Source organism: Ostrea edulis, chromosome 7 (genome assembly GCF_947568905.1).
Source record: "Ostrea edulis chromosome 7, xbOstEdul1.1, whole genome shotgun sequence".
NCBI lineage: Eukaryota > Metazoa > Mollusca > Bivalvia > Ostreida > Ostreidae > Ostrea > Ostrea edulis.
In genome coordinates, this window is record NC_079170.1 from 35,611,688 (window position 1) to 35,637,723 (window position 26,036).

General features: G+C 34.8%; 1 protein-coding gene across 10 annotated transcripts; it reads right to left on the bottom strand.

Annotated features, from left to right (window-relative positions):
* Positions 1-1,644: 1,644 nt before the first annotated feature.
* Positions 1,645-24,845, bottom strand: LOC130046407 (cytochrome P450 2B5-like). Of its 10 annotated transcripts, XM_056144166.1 has the most exons (11): positions 17,130-19,636; positions 16,644-16,828; positions 15,881-15,934; positions 15,640-15,740; positions 15,305-15,436; positions 5,561-5,722; positions 5,178-5,376; positions 4,412-4,578; positions 3,734-4,255; positions 2,527-2,967; positions 1,645-2,280 (listed from the first exon to the last, which is right to left on the bottom strand). In XM_056144166.1, exons 7-11 carry the CDS (start codon positions 5,333-5,335, stop codon positions 2,099-2,101), a joined length of 1,470 nt encoding a protein of 489 aa, XP_056000141.1. In that variant the 5' UTR covers positions 5,336-5,376; positions 5,561-5,722; positions 15,305-15,436; positions 15,640-15,740; positions 15,881-15,934; positions 16,644-16,828; positions 17,130-19,636; the 3' UTR covers positions 1,645-2,098. The 10 variants fall into 10 exon arrangements, with proteins under 10 accessions (XP_056000141.1, XP_056000145.1, XP_056000144.1 ...); XM_056144170.1 differs by having other exon boundaries at positions 5,178-14,806; positions 15,259-15,436; positions 15,865-15,934; XM_056144169.1 differs by having other exon boundaries at positions 5,178-15,436.
* Positions 24,846-26,036: the final 1,191 nt, after the last annotated feature.

A 26,036-nucleotide genomic window follows, 5' to 3' on the forward strand; every position in this document is an offset into this window, starting at 1 on the left:
CAAGGAATGAGAGTACCAAACCCCCGCAAATGTAACCCTGACGCAGTTTACCCAAGATTGGGCGGAGGTATAAATGTCTAGGTGTTGCGTGATTGGCTAATATCAAGAGTGAAATTATTCGGAATTGAAAGAAATATTATAGAGGTTCATATTAATTGTGAGGATGAAAAATTATCGCCCAAAGTCGAGAAATGACTTAGGAAATTACCATGGTAGGGGTGTGCTTAAAATGAAGGGTGTGATTTACTGCAGATTGCTATGTATTGTAAAAAAAAAGTACAAATATGGCCTATAAAAGGCACGGGACCCTATATAATTTTTGTCGTTTTTCATCAACACTTGGAATGAACTTTGAAATGTTTGCGGTCATTTGTTTAAAATTAATATAGTTAATTAGTGAGAGGGCCAAAGATTAGCATTGAGGTATATGGGAAATGAATTGGTACTCTTTCCCCACAAACACGTAGGGTCATTTTACTACGGAAGCCGAAAGGTGGCAGAGTATAGAATTAGTATTCATTTTAACTGGCGGTCGCCACTTAATCCATCTAGCGACCGGCACGGCCGCCATATTAATTAGCTGGCGGTCGCCAGCTAATTCATCTGGCCGTCGTCATTTCATCTATGTGGCGGCCGCCACTTAATTTAACTGGCGACCGCCACTTATTATCTGGTGGCTGCCAGTTAATTTATAAGGCGGTCGCCAGACTATAAGTGGCAGTCGCCAGTTAAATTAAGTGGTGACTGCCACATACATAAAATGGCGGCCGCCACATGGATTATAAATTAACTGGCGGCCGACATATTTGACATACTAAACTAACCAGCTTAGCGATTAGATTTGAAAGTACTATACTGCTGGTATTTACATTTTCAATCATGCTTCAAAAGGAAGTCAACCATTTTGGCGAAGCCGTGTCTCCCCCCCCTTAAAACAGAGACTTCTTACATTTATCACGTAGGTGTTGGCATGAGAAATTTAAAAAAAAAGACCAACTGCTACAGTCTGCAGTCATGCATAAGTCTACACTTGTAGCATTTCACCTACAGCTGGTGACTTTTCTAATTAATTAAAAAGTCCCGAAATGGACGTAATATTTATCTGTTGGTTACTCATCTTGAAGAAATTATATCCACGGGCAATTTCATAACGTTATTTAAATACCATTAGTTTAAAAAAAAATCAGCTTCCGAAATGTCGCGTAGAATATGCTATGTTACAAGTTAATATTCGTGGAGTTACATTCTTAAGTCCCGTGAGGATCCGGGATAGAATAGGTCCTCGGTGTCCCTTGCTTGTCGCAAGAGTAGTCAAAAACCGAGGCCCCGTGTCACAGCAGGTGTGTATCGAAAATGATTCCTCCCTGCTCATAGGGCGAAAGCACCAAGTATAGGCCCGAATTTTGCAGCCCTTCACCGGCAATGGTGACGTTTCCATATGAGTTAAAATTTCTCGAGCGGGACGTTAAACAATATAAAATCAATCAGTCATTGTGCATATCATTATATATAATATGTATCATCAAAGTTGTGATTGATTGATCGATGGTGATATGTAAACCACTCATTGAATATTTACAGAGAACATGAATATCACTGATTATTGATTGAAAATCTTAGCCCTAATGAAACATAAAAAAGATCCATGAGAATGGTAAAGTACTTTTATTGCATCATAATATTGCTAGCAGACATACCCTTCCGTCATACAGTGAACCAATAAAATATTGGACAAGTGGAGATGATTTTTAAATCCCCCTTTAAATTTAGTAAAAATTCGTTTTCGACCAATTTTCTTTTCAAATTCATTTATTGTTTAAGAAATCCAAAATTCACAAAAGAGTTACGCTTGATAATCTGCCAAACTGTAGTGGGTTTACAGCGTCCGTGCCTGTTTGTTTCGAAGCGAAAAAAATAAATAAAAATGATACGCCATTGGCACTAAGAATTCAAATTTGAAATTTAAAAAATCCTCAAATGAGACCAAACTACAATATTAGTAAATCTGAGTATTTTGCAAGTTAATGCTGGACATAACAGACTCCTTAATCAAGAAACCTCTCAGAGAAAAGATTTTTATTCGTACAGACGAAACTATTTATTCATTTCTAATGAAGCGGGCGTCGTAGTGCTTGGGACTATAGACAAACCCCACAATTCCCTCCAAAGAAGGTAAGGGTTCCCCTCTCTCGTTTTCTATTTGGTAGCGTTGAACGAGTGACGTCATGAAGAGGAATAACTCCATTTTGGCCATCGATTCTCCCATACACACCCGACGACCTAAATTAATTTTACAAAAGTGAAATATCATACAATGATTGACGTTTTCTCTGTCAGAACGAGGCTTAGTTACTCAAGAATGAAAATATTCACCGAGCCCGGAGGCATACAGTACATCAGACAACGAATTGCAATATATTCTTTGAACCTATTATTTTTCTGCAATTGTAATTCGAATACAACCAATTCTAAACCTTTTTACAGTAAAAATCTCCCATTTCCAGGAACATAAAAATCCATACATACCCAGCGAAAATGAGCCTATCTTATCTGTTCCAAAAAGTTGCCCATGTTCATCAATGAATCGGTCAGGTTTAAAGGTAAGGGGGTCAGAAAATGACTCAGGATCCACATTTATTGAATATAGATCTATATATAGTGTTGCACTTTTAGGAATTACATATCCGTTGAGCTCTACGTCATGTTTCACGGCGTGTGGTGCAGTGGTAGGAGCTACATTTCCGAGTCTCAGGATCTCAAAGCAGACGGCCTCACAGTAAGGAAGTTCCGGTTTGTCCTCTAGTGTTGGAAACCTTCCGGAAGTGATAACGCTGTTGATTTCTTTCCGCATGCGACTCTGTACCTCTGGGTTGTGCATCAGGAATACAATTCCCCATCGAATTGCTGTGGATGTAGTTTCCATACCAGCGGCAAAGAACTCTGAGATCATGACCAGAAGCTGTTTGTCTACATTTGTCAGTAAGAAATAAAAATATGAATTTCAGGGGATCTAAAAATTTCCACATTATAACAATTTAATAATCATATATAGCACATATAATTTTCTTCTAATTATAATTGTGAAAATGATGCACTAGCTAAGATATTTAGAGAAATTTATGCTGATTTTAAAACTTTGAGAAGTGTTGACATATACAAATGTATATGTAAATTGAGATTAGATTATGACAGGCTAAATCACTTAAAAGGTTACGAATATTTTTGGCATTGCTAACTACCTTCATCATCCGATAAAATGACAAAGGAAAAACCCAAAACCTATGGTTTTTTTTTTAAATCTTGTATTTATTGCCACAACCTGTTGTCGAACTTATGCTTCTATTTCCGAAACAAACACTATCTAACAGTATGATCACACTTAAATTGAAAAAAAAAATGAGGAAAATTAGAGTAAGGTTGAAATTCATATCCCTTCTGGTAGCCATTGCAGATAACACTGGTCGCAAAAAATAAACCTCATAATATTTCTTCACGATTGAATAAAGAAGTGAAGATAATAAACAGTAATCAATCTCATACGTATTACAAATAATACAAATCTAAGAGTAGGGCAAGCACGTGCACGTTTGGATATTTCTTCAAATAACATTCATAATGGAGCTCTTTTTATACCTTGTTCTCTCTTACAGAAGTAGGACTCATTAAAAATGATTTCTTATTCACCAAAAGCGCTACATGTTCAAATGAATTAATGTAACAGAGATTAGCTTACCTGTAAACGTGTTGTTCTCAGATGAACCATTGTGCTTTTTCTGTTCTTGCAGGAAACAGTCAATAAAATCTCGAATGTTATTTTCATCAAACGTCGATCGATGCTCGTCCAATATGTTGTTTAAAATTTCATGTATTCTATCAAATCGTCGTCTGAAGTCTTTATAGGCGAATAGGTCCCCGGGCAAATACTTCAAAAATGGAAAGAGGTTGATCGGCGACTGCATGGGAATAGTGAGGAAAAATTTGTTCCACAGTTGGAAAAGTTCGGTGAAGGTTGGGTCTGCAAACTCAAACCTCTTACCGAAAACCAGCACAGATATAACATTCGCGATGCTGTTAGATATCAGTGGTTTGATATCAAAAGGTTTTCCTTCATATCTATCGATTTCTGCATGGAAATATTCGACTTCCTCAATTATTCGCGTTTGTAGATTCCTCTTTCCAAATCCGAAACTTCTCAAAGACGCTACACCGAAAGCTCTCCGTTCTTTCCACGGTGTTCCCGCACTTGCGAACACACCTGTAATAGAACGAAATAAAGAAGACCTTGTCTTGTTTTAATTTTATGTTTTAATCTAATGGTCGACATTCTAAAAATGAAGTGTTTCTGCTCTTCTATGGCTTACAAATTCGGCCCTTTTCTGTAAAATATCAAAAAGACATTGTAAACACTTACCACAATTTTCAAATACTTCTGATCCGAGAAAAAAATAAGGTTTTTCTCCTAATATATCCCCCTTTTTGATAAGAAATTCACGAGTTGTCCTGTGTCCTCCGATAAAGATTATGTGATGGTGAAAAAGTCTTATGCTGAAGACATCTCCGTATTGATCGTGGAATTTCCTTGAACACATGGAAACAAATTTTGAATATATATAAAACTCTAAACACTTTCCAGAAATATTTCGATCGTGTTACCGGTCTTCTTCAGTCGTGTTTTTCTGCCCTAGAATACATACACAAAAAGTACTATGACGTCACAGTAAGTACTATGTGTATACATATATACTTTATATAGTGCCACATATCATACCGTGTAAAGCTCGGATAGGCCTTCGGCCCGTCCGCGAAGCAAGGTTCTAAAGGTAACACGTATGTAAAAGAAAAAAAACCATGAGAAAATCAGCAAAAGAATACAGATAATCTCTACATACGTTCACTGAACATATTGTGATCCTTAAATATGATTTAATTATCACTTGGGACACGCCAATGACCATTTCATGCTTCACTCGGTCCAACGGTCACACCGTATACGTATCAAAATCTATTTCAATTAGCTATTTTGTTCTTTTTTTTTTTTTTTTTTTTTTTTTTTTTACAACTTTTTAATTTAATTCTTTTATTTTTACCGTAAATGCCTGATGTTCGTGGAGCCTTATCGAAAAACCGCATTGTCAACATCTACTAGAATAACTATAATTATAATCTGTCTGTATTACCTCAGTACGGTTAACATGTCTTCAGTTTTGAGGGCGGTGAGATTTCCTAACAGCGGTACACCTGGTGGACCTGGGGGTATATTTTTCCTGCTTCGTGACAGGTATGCAATCAGCAGAATCATGGCCGGGATTACAAGCAGGATAACCGAAGCGTCCATCGTCCGATGCCTGGAAGTTCTAACGTGTGTATGCAAATAATCTTAAATATGAAAAACAAATCAGGACATCATTCCATTTGTTTCCACTGTTTACACGTTATGAAAGCTCGTTCACCAACGTGATTGGATTGAATTATACTTTACCATTCAAAACAAAACCCAGAAAAAAATACTATTTTGTCAAGTGAAAATCAGATATTAGCTGGTATACATATATTTACTTACTTCGTCTGTCGAATTTCACTTTGAACTTGAAAGTCCGTGTTAATCACTTATCAGATGTGTTCATGAACCCTCTGAATGAAAGCCCACACCGTTCCAGATGTACATTATTATAGATCTGAATATTTCAAAACACTGTCTGTGCTCGTGAACAATGGATTTTACCTGTAGGTAAACTTATTCATCAATCACAAGTAATACAAAAATTAAAATCTAACCAAATCTTTAACAGGCATGTGATGAGATTTACGATGAATAGGAGTCAGCATAAAGGGATCATTATCTGAGAAGTCAAAAACAGTAGGTTTAATGTTTCCTTTGGCCTCTAAATTTTTTTTGGCCTCAACCAAAATATTTTTTTAAATTCAAAATTTTGATTGATTTTATTGATTTATTATTGATTTTAGCTTTTCAAAGTCATAGCATATAAGTGATATGCTTCTGTTGTTTTGTAAATGTGCACTTTAAAATAATCATGAACTACCACCAATCTGATTGATTTTATTGAATATCTATTGATCAGTTTATTGAATAAATCATTTTCTTTTCCCTTCATATTTGTATGTACTAGTACACACCAAAACAGACTGCACAACTAATGAAACAATTGGCATATTGATTTTGTTTCAGAATTATGATTAATTTCATTGATTTATTATTGGTTTTAGTTTTTCAAAGTTGTAGAAATAAAATTATATATGTACATTAGAATAAACATGAAATACTACGAATCTGATTGATTTTATTGATTATCTATTAATTAGTTTATTGACAAAATTATTTGCTTTTCCTTCCTAACTTATGTACTAGTACACCAAAAAGTATACTGATGAAATGATTGATTTATTGATATATTTTGTATTAAATAGAATTCAATTTGATATCAATTTACATATTATGAAAGTGTTACAATTGTGTTGTCATTATAATGAATTCGATTTTAAGAGCAGTGCACATTCAGAACAAAGCATGTGGTCTTAATGTTTTCAATGTGCAGATACCACGCATTTAGTGTTACATGTTTGATTTCCAATGCATGATAAATGACATTTTAAAAAAATCAAAATAAACACAGTGAAGTGTTTGCTAGCATAATGATAATAGCCAATGAACTAAGGATTTTAGATTTCCTTAAATTTGTATTTTAGTGTTCATTTATCTATACTTTACGTAGAATGAACAATATAGATTAAAACGGATATAATGTATTATAAATATTGCTTTCTTGATTTTATAATTAAGTTTCAATATTCATTGCAAAAGTAACAAGTTCCCATGCTCTGAAGGCCTGCCCTGTCAGGATAAAGGGAATATCTATCACCATATTAAAGGATGGTGATGAAAACTTTTGCTGAAGTTGGAAATTCCATTATACAGAAACAATGGAGCAGTCCAACATTTGCAAATAGGGTGTGTTTGATACAACAAAAATATTTTAATTAGTAACTCATCTTATGATTGTGCCTAAACTAAATACGGTATACAAAATTGTCTGTCTGAATTTTCAAAATTGTGAATTTTTTTCTGGTTTTGTGATAAAGCAACAGTAAAACAGAACAAATTACAATTATTAAATTAAATCTGTCAACCGGCCCTCTTCTTATCAAAGCCTGCATTAGTTAACCAAAAAAAAAAAAAAAAAAAAATCGTTTGTACCTCTATCTAACCACTGCAGCAGCTATATCTAAGCAAATATCAGATACATGTAATGCTCATAATATTGTCTTATAATGGAGAAAAAAAGTGTATGCATCTAGAAGTTCACAAAGTGCAGCTTTAATTTTGTTCTTAATGTTTTAGACTGTCATCAAAATCATCTTTCATTCTGATAATTATTGAAAATAAACGTTCGGTGCAGAGCTGTGTGACATTTCAAACCATATATCATAGATTAACCTCAACCTTGACTTCCTGTCAAAACCGGTGCTGTAGAACTGATATCCCATTACAGTACAAGTGTCACATGTTTATTTCAAATAGTTTAAACAGATATGAACATCCTTAATTCATCAAAAGTTGTAGTTTCAATCTGTATGATTTATGGTAGTATTTTTATTCCTAGATATAAAACTCATTGTTCTCATCAATGAGAGCGATTAAGGCGGTACACTATACTTTGCAGTATGTGAAGTGTGATGATTCATCATTAAACTAGTGTGAATTTGTTTTTTTAAATTCATTATCAATAAGTGAAGTGGATCATTAGTAAAATGAGAGTTTCAATGTGCATATTTACAAAACAATACAAACATATAATTTATGTTCAACAAATATAAAAAATCAAAACCAATAATAAAACAATGAAATCAATAATAATTCTGAAAAAATCAATAAGCCAATTATTTCATTAGTTCCGTATACTTTTTCGGTGTGTACTAGTACATATGTTAGGAAGGGAAAAATTATTTAATCAATAAACTCATCAATAGATATTCAATAAAATCAATCAGATTGGTGGTACTTCATGGTTATTTTAATGTGCACATTCAAAAAATAACACAAACATATCATTCATGTTCAACAATTTTGAAAAAACAAAACCAATAATAAATCAATGAAATCACTCATAATTCTGGGGAAAAAATCACTATGCCAATCTTTCATTAGTTGTGTATACGTTTTCTGGTGTATACTAGTGCATACAGATATGAAGGGAAAAGAAAATGATTTGATCAATAAACTGATCAATAGATATTCGATAAAATCAATCAGATTGGTGGTAGTTCATGATTATTTTAAAGTGCACATTTACAAAACAAAAGAAACATGTCATTTATGTGCTATGGCTTTGAAAAACTAAAACCAATAATAAATAAAAAAAAATCAATCAAAACTTTGAATTAAAATTTTTTTTTTGGGAGGCCAAAAAAATTTTTAGAGGCCAAATTTGAGGCCAGGCTAACTTTTGAGGCCAGGCCAAAATTTGGAATGGAGCACATTATTAGAGGCCAAAATTGGGGTCAGGCCAATTTTGAGGCCAGGCCAATGCGACCAGGCCAGGTTTGATAGTATGCCGTTTATCACAGGACTGGCTAATTGTAACAGCGTTGTAGGTAAAGAAAATAACTCCTGTGTGGGTTCAGGGAATTTAATACCACAGTGCGGGATATTATAATATACATATGCACAACCCAGAAATGCACGAGAAATTAATTATGATATCACAAAGAACATTAACTAGCAATTGACAATATTATGTAAATGACTTCAATCAAGATACAGTATTACTTATACCAACATTACAATTAAGGGGGATAACAATTAAAGTTACATATACTGGTTAGTACAGATAGTCATAAATTACATAATCATTAAAACTGACATCATATTGTGAATGTGTACATGGACTCTGTAATTTAGTAATTACAAATACAGTGTTTCGAAAAATACTTGCACTTTGAAGTCGAACTCAATTTTTTTTAACAATCAATGAAATACTCAATGATCAACTGATAATCGAATGATTATAAAAGACAATGTACCGTGGTAGATTCTCTGCTTTACTTTTGATAAATATACATAATTGATCAATGCAATCAATAAACTCGATACATGTAATAGAAATAGAAAAAAAAAAATCTCTTTGTGTCCAGCTTGTCATTCAGCTACTAGTGAATTTCATTAAATTTGCAAATATATAGACTGGATATAATTTGCTGACATTTAGCAATGAAGATGATTAGTAATGAATTAATTCCAAAAATTAAGAAACATCTATTTTACAATGCCTCCGTCGAGATCTGAAAATGTAGTCTTTCCTCTCTCAAAACAAGAAAAAGAGTGTTCAACTTTGGCGGTGAGAAAGAATGACCACAACAGGAAAACCAACCAAAAGCAATTTCACAAAACACAACCAGTGAAGTTCAAGAACACTATTTGACCTTTGACATACGTCTTAAGGTGATTACTACTTATTTGATTAGGTTTATGCAAGGTAAGTGTTGAAGAAATAAAGAGTGAATCTAAGTGTTTTAAAATATAAAATACATTTAAGCATAAACTTTGTCAAGCACAAATCAAATACAAAATTTATTTCTTAATCCAAAAACTCGATTGATTGATTGTATCTTGTTTAATGTCCCTCTCAAAATTTGTTCACTCATATGGAGACGTCACCAAAGCCGGTGGACGGCTTCAAGCTCGGCACTTTGGGCCATTGAACAGTGAGGTTTCTTTAGCGTGCCACACCTACTGTGACACGGGGTATTCGTTTTTAAGGTGATCTCCGAGGACCAGAGACATTCACACCTGATGCTGAGTGTTTTGCGATGGAACTGTCACTACCTGTTTTAACGACTTTAGTCTGTGTCGTGGCCGGGATTCGAATCCCGACCTTCCGGATGCGGGGCGATTAAAAACTCGAAACCGGATCGAAACCAAAAAAGTCCTGTTCGATCATGTTTCTATAATTCTGACTTCAGTTTGTGATAGAAGTAATCCTTTATCTAGAATTTTAATGTAAGGCGTAGTAGAAAGTAAGAAATGAGGAAAGCATTATATTTGGGAACGTTTGCATAGTTAGCATTGGAGATTATATAAAACAGTGACCCTGACCTTTTGATTCCAAATAAAGCTAGTAATTTGAATGCTGATTTATTGAACAACTATTTGACTGATGATCCACAATGTTTGCATTGTGGCTACGAATTGGAAAGAAATGTACATTGTTTTCTCGAATGTCCAACATATATTAAGCAATTTCGTGACATTGGTATCCCTTTTCAGATGATACATAACCTAAATAGTATTTCAGAGTATTTATATGATTTGAATTGCAAAATTGTTTCTTATGTTCATAACTACAATAAATTTCCTAAGCGCTTTTTTTTACATGTTAATTTCTGCACCATTTTTTCTCTTCTCTCTTTTCGTTTCTTCTAACGGGCTGGATTGATCTATATTATATGTATGTGTGTCAATTTAGGTGGATGGTTTTGTAAATGTATATGTACGTGTGTAGAACATGCTGATCTATAAAAAAAAAAACACCATCGGAAACCCATGGCCATTCGCACTTCTTTTACAGGTAACAGAAGTGTGACCGACCGTGGGTTTCCGACGATGTAAAACATCATTTCATAGCAAAATTCAGAAAAATACTCATATTACACCGTGCACAACGTCACAATCGAGGAGTCGTCACTGTGGCTCACAAAGGCTTGACTCCGAAGCGGAGCAAACGCATTATCACCGAGTATGAGATCGATTTTCTCATAAAATACACACTATTTCTGCAAAGATCATATTGCATAGAGTGTCGTAAATATATCTTGCTCAATCAATTCAGAAGCCCGTACTTACCTCAAACACTTCGTTCGTGTTTCACAAGTAACTCTACAATGTTGAAATTGATGATTTAAACCCATGCATTTCGGTCATTTCATCTCTCTGCCTACTTAATTTGTTTGATAGAGAGTATGTATATCCCGGTACCATGATTGTTGATGAGTATATCGCCCTTTTTCTTACAATTCATATGTAATTTGCACAAAGTCGTACCGATTTGTAATGTGTCGCACGAGGGCTATAATCTGGCATCCCGCGAGGACTATGTTTTTTACTGTATTGTGAGGCTTTAAAGTTTGACTTTTGAGCTTCTATTTAAACATGGATTTTATTATGATCCTTATGATATAACATATGTGTCAGTTTGTCAGTTTCAGAATAAAATATGATGCGAAATCTTTCCATGAGTATGATGAAAAAGTGGGCTATCCGCAAAACTATAACTTATAAGCCACATACTGTACCTACATGTAACCATCGACTCCATGTCCTGTACACAAATCTCCCTCATCTGTTAAAAAGCATAGTCGTTCACCCTTGAAAGGACTAACGCCAACAATAAAAAAATATATATACCAAGTATACATGTACCCACACCTTAACGAATCATTCCTAATATTATCAATCTCTTCGTGATGAAACAAATCATTGTCAACCGCAAAACAATATCTCTTTACTTTTTCCCATCGCCAACTGAATATATACCCTGCAAAAATAAAACCGGATACACGTATATACACTGTACATATCGTTAGTGTATGTTAGCATCTAGTCATTTGTGTGGGAAAGACAAGTTTATCACCTTTACTGGACTTCTTTATTACATCCACATTCTCTAAAGATAGTTGGGTATATTGTTATTATCCTGATCTGTCAGTCACACTTTCTTCTTCCTCAGACACCTCTTATTTGGAATATAAAAGGCGGTGTCCTCTAGATGTGCAATAAACATTCGGAATTTTCATTTTTATCCTGGGGCAAATGGTGTGTGTGTGTGTGTGTGTGTGTGTGTGTGTGTGTGTGTGTGTGTGTGTGTCCGGGCTAGAATAGTCGTCAGTACCCTATGTCTGTCGTAAAAGGCGACTAAATGGGGCGGTCCTTCAGATAAGACCGCGAAAACCGAGGCCCCGTGTCACAGCAAGTGTAGCACGATAAAGATTCCTCCCTGCTCAAAGGCCGTAAGCGCTGCACATAGGCCTAAATTTTGCAACCCTTCACCGGCAATGGTGACGTCTCCATATGAGTGGAAAATTCTAGAGAGGGACGTTGAATATAAACTCAATCAATCTTTTTCCTTTGAGGGGTAAAAAGGGGTGGAAAAACGATGAACAAAACCTGGTGCTCAGTGCAGCAAGAAAATTTATTTACAATAGGGGTTGTAATTTCAACCATTTTAAAGATATTTGAATAGACAGTTGTTGAGAGTTGGGATGATCCCTGGATACTTGCCCATCAGAAATTTTAATGCATCGTGATATATGAGGCAGAGATATACATGTATATGGTTTAGGGGCCAGGCCGTCAATTGTTTTAAATATATTTCAACAATTATGAAATAGGGTTTCATAGGTGGATCCAGGAATTGTGAAAGGTGGGGTGTAGCACTTCATCTTTTAGCTACTTTTCACAATCTCCACCCCACCCGATTGACACCTTTTGCTTGTGTACTTAACATCTTAGGGGGATCTTGAGACAGTTTATACATAAGAATGTTTGTTAATTTACTATATGTTTTCCGAGTTATAGTAATTGTTATCGCTATACTCAGATCTGATTTTGAATTTGTTTTTGAAAAAAGGCTGATTTAAAGATTACTCCCGATAAGCCAGGAGTCTGCGGTAAATGGTGCAAAATTCTGCATTCTAAGCATTCCCTGGCACTTCTTTTTCCCTTTTAAATTGTCTGCTTCTTAAACAAAACTTTTATGTTACTTACATATTTTTTTTTTTTTTTTTTTTTTTTTAGAATTTTTGTATCTAACAAAAATATCGTAAATAATGTTTCGTCTTATTTATCGTATAAGTAAATGATATACTGGTGTTGATAAATTTGAATGATGCAATTACATGTAAGTATCCACCTTTCATATCATTTTAACTCAAAGTGTCGTTAAAATTGAATAACTTAAAGTTTTTGGTCCGAAAAGGGGGGGGGCAGGACTCCTTGGACCGCCCCTCTGGATCCGCCCTTGGGTTTTGGATGATCCCTGAGCACTTACCTAACAATATACCTAATGCATCTTGACATATGCAGCAATTATATATACTTAACGGTACATGTATATGGTATAGGATATGAAAAGGTGATAATAACGAACAGTGATCAATCTCATAACTCCTATGGGGAATACAAAATTCAGAGTTGGCAAACAAGGACCCGTGTTATATGGTAACTTTTGCAATAAACAGTAAACAAAGCACGCATTACTTATTTGGTAGTTATACAAGTACGACGGAGTCTATGTTGTCACATTGTAGTATTTATATAAGGTGATGGTGTCTCGTGGAGATTCGGATTAGAATAGGTCCTCAGTAACCCTTGCTTGTCGTAAAAGGCGCCTAAATGGAGAGGGTCCTTCCGGACGAGACCGCAAAATAAAAACTAAGGTCCCGTGTCGCAGCAAGTGTGACACGATAAAGCTCCCTCCCTGCCCAAAGGCCGTACCCGCCGATCATAGGCCAACATTTTGCAGCCCTTCACGGACAATGGTGAAGTCTCCATATTAGTGAAAAATTCTCGAGAGTTACGTTAAACAAGATACAATTAATCATGTAAGGAGATGGGGGATAACTAAAGTAGTCATAGTGCCATAGTAACCCTGGGAACCAATATTAGCATTTTCAAGAAGCATTGCAATGCTACTAATATATGTTACAGTATGTAAAAATCAAAAGAATTCATTGGTTATTTATATCTCGGGGGAGGGGTGAAAGTATGTCTAATATGGAGAATAATTGGTTTCTAAAATGAGCTAAGCTACTAATAAGCAGCCGTGCTTTTAGTTCACATGGAAGTTCATGGAGATTTTAATGTAAACCATCAATTATGTAATGCATGCCTTATATTATCTTTAATGTAAAATTTGTACCATTCCCCTTATTGTATCAATTTTAAACACTATCTGAAAAATCTGTACTAATTGTTACGGAAGGTTGATAAAGGGGATTACTATGACAACCGTAGCATAATATTTACCATGAAAGTCTTATATGATAGTTTCATAATGAGTTGCAGCTACTATTGACTACGACACGAGTATGTAAAAAATCAAAAATATATATAGATTCATCAATTTTCAATGACCCATGCAGTCACTACCTTAATTATCTCTGGAAACATTTTAAAATATGATGAAAATAATTGATTTTGTTGAATCTTGAAATATATAAGTGCTTTTGAGTAAGTTCAATAGTTGGAAAAGCTGAAGATATTTTGTGGGATGTTTAGTTATTTGTCTTTATGCATTGTTATTACTTTTTATTTCAATTCTGTTTGCTCCAAAGCCTTATCCATCATTTCTAATATGAATTCATAATCTCCTTCTGCTGTAACTGACCCAGTGAACAACAGCAATGTGTCTCATCTATGGCAGAGCACCAGATGCATGCTTGGAAATAATGGATGACCTCCATAGACCTTTAATTTAGAATGTTTAATTGATCAAATCTTGTAATAGAACAAGCAAATTAGTTTCAGGTCACACTATTTAGTTTCAGGAGGTCTTTTAAGTTTACTAAGCAACAACTAGAAGTATTTTTTTTTTCATGTTCACTTTCCTTAAGGTACACAACGTATTCCATGTATAACGAAAGGATATTGAACAATTTTGAAGGATTTAAATCAACTAAATGTTTATTGTTAAATAATGATGAAATTGAAGTAGATGGAATTCACATGACTGGTAAATGATTAGAAACCGACCTTTTTGCACTTGAGACTTTTTTGAAGAGTTATCTGCCCTTTCTGAAAATAAGGAAAATCTAACTTTCTAGAAATGTGTGTGGTGAATGATTACTTTTATTTCATATAAAGAGAAAGTATATGTAACTTTCTACCAAGAGATTTGTATAAAGATATAATTTCTTTGAAAAATAATTTAATAAAACACGCTCTTCCCATACACTTCAATGTAAAATTCTAGGTGAAATGAATCGAGCAGGAATTTTTTTTTGAAATATCCTATGGTGGTTTATTTTCCTTGGATGAACCTACAAAATGCTATCATGATTACAAAAATCTCACAATCCATTACCTAGATATGGAATATCGTTTTACATCGAATCTTCATCTTTCATTGAATACCTTACATGTAAGTAGTTTCCAGACTTTGTTTAATATACAATTTTTATAGACTATGCAATTGGCACTTAAAAATAAAGCGTTATCATGCCTCAATTTATATGCGTATATCTTACATATAAAGCGGATGCTTACTCCTGGGCATGATCCATCTAACCATACCTCTAACTCTTCCAGGGTTCCGTGTTTGTCCTCTCAACTTTGAATTCTTGATGGGATTTACGATATTGATCACTGTTAATTTCATCTTCTTTCTTCTTTCATAGAGCCAAAATTCATGATTATATACTTGTACTGTAGAAAGGAATAATTTTAATGTCAATTATGCATTTTTAATTTTACATTACCACGGTAACATCAATTAGAACTAGAAACCTTAAGTAACATATATATGCCGGTTTTGTCATTGAAATTGCGTTACTACGTATGACAGATAACTCGTGCATCCTCGACATGGGTGCACTCAGCATAACCAATATTCAAAGATGGGTGTTTACTCTGCGCTAATGAGGTTTCACTTCCTGCGCACTGTAGGCTTCTTAACCAGATGACACCAATTCCTCCGGTAGGAGGAGTTCCATCAAGTGCTTGTGAAGGCCTGAAGGCAAAATATGGAGTTACTCAGACATCAACATATACATATTGCACCTGAAACTTTATTCTTAAAATCCAACAATCCTATTCATTATTATCCCAATTATCATCACACACTGTCCCCCAACCTTCTCCAAAATTTACTTCTACTCTCCCGTTCATCGATGAAGATCCGCCATGCAGCCAAACGTACGTCCACTGAAATTTAATGCACAGCATACATTAGTCTGTTTTATTCTTAGAAATGCGCGATAAGAATCTAACTTGTTGACATTGTGGAGAAATTTCTCATATATATAATTATGCACTTCGATAGCCGAGTTTTGCACTCAGGAGACTCGTGATAAATTCTTAATTCTGGCAGCCGATCAAATCTTACACGTTTAATATAGGTATATGTAATGCCTGTCCCATCACCAGACGTCGGATATTACAATTGAATGTCTATAGTGTCTTTCGAATATGACTATTAAAACGAAAATTCCGTGTCGCTGTAGGCGTTGACATGATACATAATCTTCACTGTTATGAGCAAAGAGTCCCTCCCATACGTTCTGAGACATTTCAAATACAGTCGGTGACATCTAAAAATTTTCGATTTAGATTTCAAACAGACAATCAATCCACCAATCATAAAGCACGACCAAACCGATTTCGAGTTGTTTTACATACACAAATTAATATCAAAACCAAACATTTCATATCACATGTACTAAGTACTCTAAATTTTTTTATATTGAACTCGATGGTGATGAGAAAAAATTGAGATGACATGGGTGTTCGAGATATTGAGGTTAAAACACATACAGAAAATGTAGTTGGGACTTCCAACTCATTTTATTGTATCCACGGTATTCGAAATATCGATGTTCGAAAATACTTTGGTTTAACTTGTAAATACACTTACTACACGCGACTCCAGCATCATTCTTATGTTCATAAAGAGGATTGAGATCGATAGAATGGCGTGTGCTTTCATAGTGGGAATTTTCCCTTCCATTGCATTGTAAATCATACAGACTCATATCAATGTGTCCTGTTCCTCTCCCAAAGTTATAGCGGGATGTACCGAGAATAGCAGCAGCACTTCTCCTAAAAATACGAATATGTAGATCCAATTACGTCTGTATCACAGTACTTGTTCTGTGTGTACGATTTGAAAAAAAACAAACAAAAAAAACAACACCAACATTTAGATGCATTGAATATCCATCGACCTATCATCCATTATGACACCGAGTTGACAGTTTTGTAATCTCCGGTTTAACGAAGTTTAGATATTATCAGCATTTACGTAAACTTCAAAGTTTTAAAAGTTGAATATACTCTGAATACTAAGGATATGGCTGATCTGAATATATGAACATATATAGCATGTACATGTAATACTTACGTTGGATACGACACACAACCTGGGCAGCCCTGTCGTCAAATGTTGGACCAGAACGCATATTACCGGGAACTGTGGCCCATGAACCGTTATAGGACACCTCCACTCTACCAATCCACGACGTTGGTGCACCAACTAATCTGATTCTACCTATAAGTCAAATTGCCGCGCAGTTGTTTTAAATTCATTTTACCTTGAATGTACTTATAGTCTAGTTTATACATACATATGCAATTTTTTCCGCAGTTGGAAATTTAATACAAAATTTTATTTAGCTCTTTAAAGCCCACTGTGTTAGTAAATATGACCACATGTCCCAGTGTAGAAAATATGATTGCAATGTGATTAGTAAAACAGTTTTTCGCACTTGCCGTCGATGCTTCTTGGTTAGAATGATGACTCAATAAAGTGATATTGAAAATATTAATTTGGCGCATGTTTTAATGAAGCAAGTCTTAACGGTGCTTCGCGATGATTGAATATAAATTGAAATTTAAGGTTTTTTATGGAACAAATTATTCCTACCTGGGATGATTTTGTCATACTCTTACGCTAGTACACGTTCCGAAGTATTTTTCCATAGTACATCCATGGACGCTTCATGATTAGATATCTGTGGTACTGAAGTCGATAACGAGGCAAGCCGTTGGTCAATAGCATTTAGCTTTGCTTTTGAGGCTTTTTCATTCAAGGCGAAAGTAAATTGTCGTACAGAATGTTCAACATTGTGCAGTTTAGATAAAATATCAGTGAAATTCCCATTATTCAAGGAGTGTTGCCGGTCGCTCAATACATTTTCAATGGTAAATTTCAAAACTGCTATTTCCGAATGAAGTTTGTTGATTTCATTAGAGCTACTGATATTTGTTAAGGCGTTTATTTGATTGGCTTGATGTAACAACATTGCCGATTGGTTGGTGACGACACCTTGCAAAACGTTCATGCCATTCTTCATCTGCATCACTTCTTGCATGAGAAAAATGAGAGTCCCTGGACGAGGTGCTGCTGTAGTCTGTGGATGGTTTGCGATGTTCTCCAAAAGGATGCACTGAACTACTATCATATTTACAGCGACAACACAGAATATTCGACCGATGATTTCCATTTTGTCTTTTACTATAACTATGTGTTGATCAAGAAACTACCGCTTAAATATTTTTTTTTTATCTAAGGGTGTTTACAAAGCCATCCTATGAATATGAAATATGATAAGTAGAGGGTCTTCAATTTGGGAAAAACAAATATACGGTGACGAAAATGATTATTGAATTAGGTTAATGTTGATACTATCAATACTATTTGGGCTTTTAAGACTTGACAACAAAGATATGTATCAAACTTTTACCATTTTATGACAATTCCCACTCTCTTTATCTTACTGGAAATTAAATTTTATTTCCCCAACGTAACCGTTTGTAAATACATGTACCTTAGTACAGGCTACTAGTACTTGCCCCATCTATCATGCGCTTCTTTTATTTGCTGATCCTATTGGTGTTATGATAAGAAGAGGAATTCTCTTTTACGATAGTTTACACGCTTAGGGATGAGAGCAAAACTTCAATGTCTGACAAAAAAAAAAAAAACCCACCACAACCACCCCCCCCCCAAAAAAAAACCCCAACTACATGCACATAATTTTCACCAAGACCCACCCCACCTTGTCTTTTTTTCTATTAAAGTGTAATCGATGTCGGATGACAGAAACTCACGCATGGTTTTACTCTCTCTCCCCTTAACTATTTAAATCTAGATTTTTATCCAACATCGATCTTTTGACCTCGCCCCTTACACTGATGATAGACGCTCTACATTAGTTAGACTAAATCAGAGGGGCCATCTAGCAATTTGAGGCGACCACTGGTAATTAGACAAGAAATTCAAGGATGTTCGGGGTTTCCAACTGATCCACAACCGGTATAATTGTAACAATAGTGATTGTTTATTACATTATGCCAAATTTCCTTTCAGTGTCAATCACATTCAACAGCTTGCATTTATAAACTGAGGTACAAAGTATTAAAGAATGATAAATGCTTGCGGACAATTATTACATGCAATACATATCACAGGAATTATTTTCTATTAGATTACGCCTTCACATATTCTGTACTTAAACCAAAAATTGACTAATTAAAATGCACTTTATTTGACATAAAAACAGATGTTGATGTATAGTTTTTGGTAAAGGACATTTCAAAATGAAATGAAATTTGTACACCACTGATATTCATTCTTTTGATAAATATTTATAGGTGAGATGAATTGTTTGATTTCAATAAATGTAAGAAGATTCCAGATCTTATTTTCCATTTTTGTTTACATTGTGAAAAACTGCTGCCTGTACCCCGTGTATGCATTGGTGCTATATTGCTCGAATCAATTAGCACATCTGCACGCTCTTTTCTATATTTTAGATCATTACTTATTCCGAAATATTTAAATTAATTAAATATTTGCACAAAGAGTGTGTTGTAACAGAGGAAATAAGCTTGCAAACCTGATTGATCTTCTGAAGATGTTGGTCTTGTGTCACACGTTGCTATTTCACATCACGAAGTTTAACATGCAACACAATACCACGAGTTTCAAATAACCTTATAACTTTCTTCTAATCTTGAAGATTATGTCAAGATACACTCGTAATTACTATGAAAAATGAAGATAACGAACATAATTCATCTTGGACATTATGTCAGGATACGCTCGTAAGTATTACATGTATGAAAAGTGAAGATAACGAACAGTGATCTATCGCATAACTTCTATAAGGAATTTAAGATACTTTGAATAAAGAGTTGGGCAAATACAGACCACTGGGCATACCAGAGGTGGGATTAGGTGCCTAGGACAAGTATGTACACCCTGTCTACCGGTTACACCTGCCATGAAACCTATGTTTTGATCAGGTAAACAGAGTAATCCGTAGACAAAATCAGTGTGCAAAGAACGGCCTAAAGATCAGTATGAAACACGTCAGACAACATTTGACCAAATGATAGGTTGTATTGACGAACTACATCGTTATAACGACCGTAGAACTTGCGAAATGCTGACTTTAAAGGAGACTGATGATACCCCTTTATAATCAACTCGTTTGTCAGTAGCCTGCCTTGATTTAAAAACTGCAGAACAAGCTCTTGCGCAACGAATTAGTTGATAGATATAAACACCATATGTATGTGCTAATTGAATATTAAATATATGAAGTTGACGATGGAGAAGCTGAAATCATCCCATTTGTGACAAAGTTGAGTTCTCAGTTTGTCGCTAATGTTCGTTTTCAATAAGTTATTTAAGTAAAAAGAATGTGTTGAGGACTCTGTGGTCTCTTTTTTCACAGGGATATATCGAATCGACTTTTGAGTGAAATAGATAAAACATCGTCGATACCTCTAAATGTCAAGTTGAAAAGATTTTTTCTTTTCATTTAGAACATTCAGAATATACTCTGCTTCATAAGGGCATAAAACAGGTCAACTATCAAAGGAGAACAATTCGTGCCCATGGAAATTGAAACATACTGTTTGAAGACCTTATCGCCAACGACTACAAATATATGTCAATTAGGAACTCTAGTATATTTTTATTGCAACTTTAAAGTACTCATGCGTGGAATCATGGTGGTGTTTAAAGAAAGTAATGTTTGGATGACTTGGCACTGAATACTAATTTTTCCGTTTTTCTATTTTTGTTGAAGAAGCAACTGTCTACGATGTCAAAAGTATAGTCTTGAATTTATCGTGAGAAATGGTTGTATAAAGTATTGAAAGTGCATACATGTACGTTCTGATGTTGATTTTGTGTAAATTGTTAATTCGTTCTTTACGCATTGATTTCGAGTGCGGATTATTCAGCTTTAATGATGAAGATCTAGGGCTCACCGTGGTTGTGACCGGTCGACATGGGGTGCTTACTCCTAGACACCTGATCCAGCCTTTGGTGTGTCTAAGGATCCGTGTTTACCTAACTATTTCCCCTTATAGCAGTTATGAGATTGATCATTGTATGTTATTCTCATTTTCATATCGGAATATGCAGAAAATCAATTAAAACAAAATCTTCTAAAAAGTAACAGGGACACATTAAATCATACCTAAATGCAAATGATCCTTAGCTATATGAATTCAAGATTTTTTTACTGCTTCTGTGACTCATGTTCGTGGGCATATTGCTTTTGTCCTGTCTGTCTGTCTGTCTGAAATTTCAACGTTGCTCTGGGACTATCATATTTAATATATGCATTCATAGCAATATTTTTTTCACCTGGTAACCTTGATCTTAGAGTTTGACCTACTTTTACAAAATCCTAACCTATTCAATGAAAGATGAAGAGCACAAACAGTGATCAATCTTATATCTCCAATAATGAATACAAAATAGAGAGTTGGGCAAACACAGATATATGGATCTGGATATACCAGAGATGGAATCAAGTTCCCAGGAGGAGTAAACACCTTCTGTCACAGCCGTGAGTGCTATATATTTTTAACTATCTAAAATAGATGCATTGATGTCCCGCGTTGTATATAGATATCTTATATGAAGATATTTTATTTCATACTCCGACCCTGTGAACTTAAAGTTCTCCAGAACAAGGGGAATTGGTATTGAGACATTCCTATATTGGGTGAATTCAAGTTTGGTTATATCATGACTCTTGGAATAGGTTGGAGTAAAAATATCCATGGGAATAAAGATTGAATAATATTCTTTAAAAATCATAATAGCAGGGCCAAGGTGACTCATATGAGCGAGTTTGTGCATGGGCCTCTCGTTTTCCTTTGAAATCGTAGAAAATTCTGCCAAGAATTACAATTGTTAAAGATGCAATGGGGACAATTTCTCTCAAAGAACACTACTGAGATTGTTGTTGCCACACCCAGATTTCAACATTCTAGATTATGTGATTTTCTAGAGGAATTCTTAGACAATTTTAGAAACCGATCTGACAGAAGTTCTCCTAAGAAAGATTCATATCACTGTATAGATTCTAACTCGTTTTCGCTGTCTTCACAATATACAGAAGAGGGGTAAAAATTTCGTTAAGCATTGCTATGAATGTATCAACATTTACATGCACATTGTAGTACATGATATTCAGATGCTCACAGACGTTCAATGTTAATGCTGATTTGGTACCTCTTCTCCCGATTACTTGTTGCATTCTTTTTACTTGCATTTTCTTCTTGATTCATTTGATATTTTTATGTAAAACTTTCTTGTGACTGTTTTATTAATGTTGATTTGTCAATGATTCTTAATTTTGTAGACTGTGCTCTGTCGTGTTGGTAGATATAGTATTTTTACATTAGTAGTAAAACTACATTTATGTAAAAGCTTGGTAAATTGAATGAACATGTATCCTACTAGTATGCTGTATATATTAAGGAAAGGCCGTACTTTTACGTATCTGGTTTTAAATGTTTGAGGACGAGATCGATATTGATGACATTGATCCAGAGCCTCTTATGATTTCTCCAGAGAGAAGCTGCTTGCTGTATTTTGATTTAAAAACTACTGAACCTAGTAAGATCTTATCTCTAGTTTACCTTTGCCCTGTTCACAGTTATTATATTCTTATAAATATTCTTTTATTTTCTTTGGACTAAAATATAATTCTTAGTTTTGCTTTCAGGTAGATCATTTGACATCATACATATTGCTGCAGTTTGTGAAGATAGGACCATCAATATTTATCTCAACCCAAGTGTACCAGTCTGTAAAGAAGCATCAGCTGCAGCAGGTCTCAGATGTGACATGGGACAACTCACTCTACATAGGGAGAATGCGACTTCAACAGATCAAGTCAATGGTTTGACCCAGTTTGTAGACTTTATAACAGATTTTCCTTCAAAACCTGTTATTATGGGCTTCAATATTCAGAACTTTGATCTACCAATTTTTTCAATACCATTTGCAGAGACTTGGCCTTCTTAAAAGATTTGGAGACAATGTTTTAGGTTTCTTAGATACATATTAACATGCACAAAAAGTGTTTGACAAGAAAATAAGTGTGAAATTTCAAACAAGAAAACTTGGTCGGATTATGTCTTGGGAAAAGTTATGATGTACACACTGCTTTGTTTAACATTTGCAGTTTACGAAAACTGCATGAGTCAAATTTAGCATTAAAATGTGAATCTTCAGATATATTTACCATGGATTATTTTAGTGTCAAGTCCTCACTAGCTCCAATGCTACAAAGCAATGTAATATCTACACTGATCTCTAAAAGGCTCATATCTTGCAATCTAAGCCTGAACAAGTTAAACATCTTACATAGGCGTGACCCCCACAGTGGAATTCAGACTGTTTTAGTGAGTTTGTGTCTGATTAAAGGAAACCCAGAATTACAAAATCTCAGCAAAGTTGTTGAATATTTGAATTCCTGTAAGTTCTTCATAAATATGGGTAATTCCAGCCCACAAAAATCCACGGGTAACTCAAACCCACATAAAATTATGAGTAATTTTGACCCGATTGAAAATTAAAATGAGTATAAAAACTAATTCAGAAGATTACCATGTATAGGTACGTAGTAACTGACCCAGAAAGATTCGATATGCATTGAATTTAAATTACTGCTAGAATTCTATTGGACTGTAACAAAATTGAGACATGCATAAATATATTGCATAAGACGCATTTAAATGTCATTATACATATGCCTTGTTTGTTGGGCAGAAAGCAAATAGTACCTGCATGTGGATGTTGAACATGATAATTACAAGAGTCAATCAATAGAGCATAGGTACCATATTACAAATATGTCAAATACAACTCAACAGATTTTGATTTGATATGTACCTCTGCGTAAGAGTGGTTTCCTTGAAATTATAAAGGTCAGTATATTAATATATTCTATTATACACTAAATTTAAAAATTATACTGGCCTAAGGAATGTTGGAGCCTGTATTACTGCATTTCTTATACTCCGAAGATATCTCCTCATAGGCTGGCCGTGGGAAAGGGGTTCTATCTAGGTGTAAAACATCTGGCCCACGATAAGAGAGGGAAGCCCAGAAACCACGAGGACGCCAAAATACCACTTCCGATAAGAGTTTGTCATCATATCCAGCTGGATGCTGATCCGTATCACCATTTCGTTGTATCCCGGACAGGTGGCAAACGGGAGTCTACAAATTGGCAAACATAAACTAAGACACCTAGCACCAAATATTCCGCCAAGGAAACAATATCTTTGGCCAGTTGAGCATAGTTCGTAAATCCTGAGATGTCATTACCCCCTAATTGCATGAAAACCAAGTCGGGGACCTCGTCAAAACGAAGCAATACATGCCTTGATCCGCCCGCTAAATGTCCAATATGACGTACACGAAGCTCCCCTTTTCAACGAAAGTTTATCGAACAAAATTGTTCTTGTAACCTTAGATTTAACATGTCCTTCATCTCACAGAATTCCTCTAGACGGCGAATTCAAGAGTCTCCGATAATACATATATTTAGTGGTTTGTTGATATCCATTATAGCTTGCGTCCCCTGCATTGACCGACTTTCCCCAGCACATGCACACAAATTGACAAGTCAACAAAGAAAATTATTTTTCACACTTACTGCTTGAAAACTACACAAGCTTGAGAAAACGTTGTTATGATCATTAACAATCACATTAATTTCCAAGGTTTTTAAAAATATATATATATCACACCTTATTTGCAACCAAGTCTGCCTACATGCAGATCTAATTTGTAGCCACGTGATTAATTACTGAATGTTGATTGGATGATATAGAAAAATAGTGAGTCTGGGAGATTAGTAACAAATATCTAATGTACGTTATGCAAAAATAAGCTTGAAAACATGGAAGTATGCATTTAAACCATAAATGCAATTGTTTTAATAATTATTGTTTAGTTAACAAGAATGGCCGAATATGGAACAGTTGACCGCCGATGCTAACATTCAAATGCGCAAGTAATTCCACTATGACCGAAACTGACTATAAGACAATGGGGAAAATATGAACATGCATACGTAGGACTGCACACGAGTTTCCAAGCAGGGTTATATGTACTAACAATTTAGAGCAGGCAAAGCAATTCTAAAATAATGCCATTCACGATAGTACATGTATATATATATTCCTATGTAGATTAATTAATATATACCTCCTAAATATCAGAGATGGTTGTGGACAGGAATCTCCTTCCTTTCTATATTTTTCAATGTTGAATACCTTGGGTATTTAGTTAATAATTTCACTGGATAGTTGTTATATTAGGAATTCAACAACTCCCACATAGGAACAAGTATTTAGATATCAAAGAACTGATCATAATATCTAAAATACAGGGGGAGTTCTGTATAAAAGCACCTGAAATTCGGGGAGGGGGTGTTTATTGACAACGAATATTTTGCGTTATCTGCATTGGATATAAAGTGTTGGGTAACTGTGTTCCCTAAATATTTGTTTTATAGTAGAAGAATGAAAAGCGCATAGTCTTGAAATTATGCATTAAATGAGCTCGAACTTATACAAAAAGGGATGAGCGTTCCAACCCCCTAACCCCCATGAAAATCAATCAGTCCCTGGTCCTGCTAACAGATGCCACGAGTGAGTCATTGTTGCAGAGTGCTAACGGCATTTCAAAATATATCGTTTAATCAAATAATGAAATGATTATATCAACAAAGGCATAATAAAAGCTCGCAAAAGATTGAAAGAGAAAGCGAAACAATAAAGAAAGAAAAGGGGAAAAGAATAATACATATCAAGTGGACATTAACAGATCACAGTAACCCGAGAGTTGCACATAATAACATGAAATGAAACTCTTAAAATGAAAGTTGTTAAAGACTGACATTTAAGAATAACCAGGTTTTAGCTGGCATAAAGTTTTATTTCATCTGGGATTTGTAATCGTCAGATAACAGTTCCATTCTAT

Excerpts from the sequence above, each read along its gene's own strand:
- LOC130046407 (XM_056144162.1), bottom strand. The coding sequence starts at position 5,335 with ATGGACGCTTCGGTTATCCTGCTTGTAATCCCGGCCATGATTCTGCTG. Across the intron at positions 2,968-3,733 it reads TGAGAACAACACGTTTACAG|ACAAACAGCTTCTGGTCATG; the intron begins GTAAGCTAATCT and ends TGACAAATGTAG. Across the intron at positions 2,281-2,526 it reads GATAGGCTCATTTTCGCTGG|GTCGTCGGGTGTGTATGGGA; the intron begins GTATGTATGGAT and ends AAATTAATTTAG.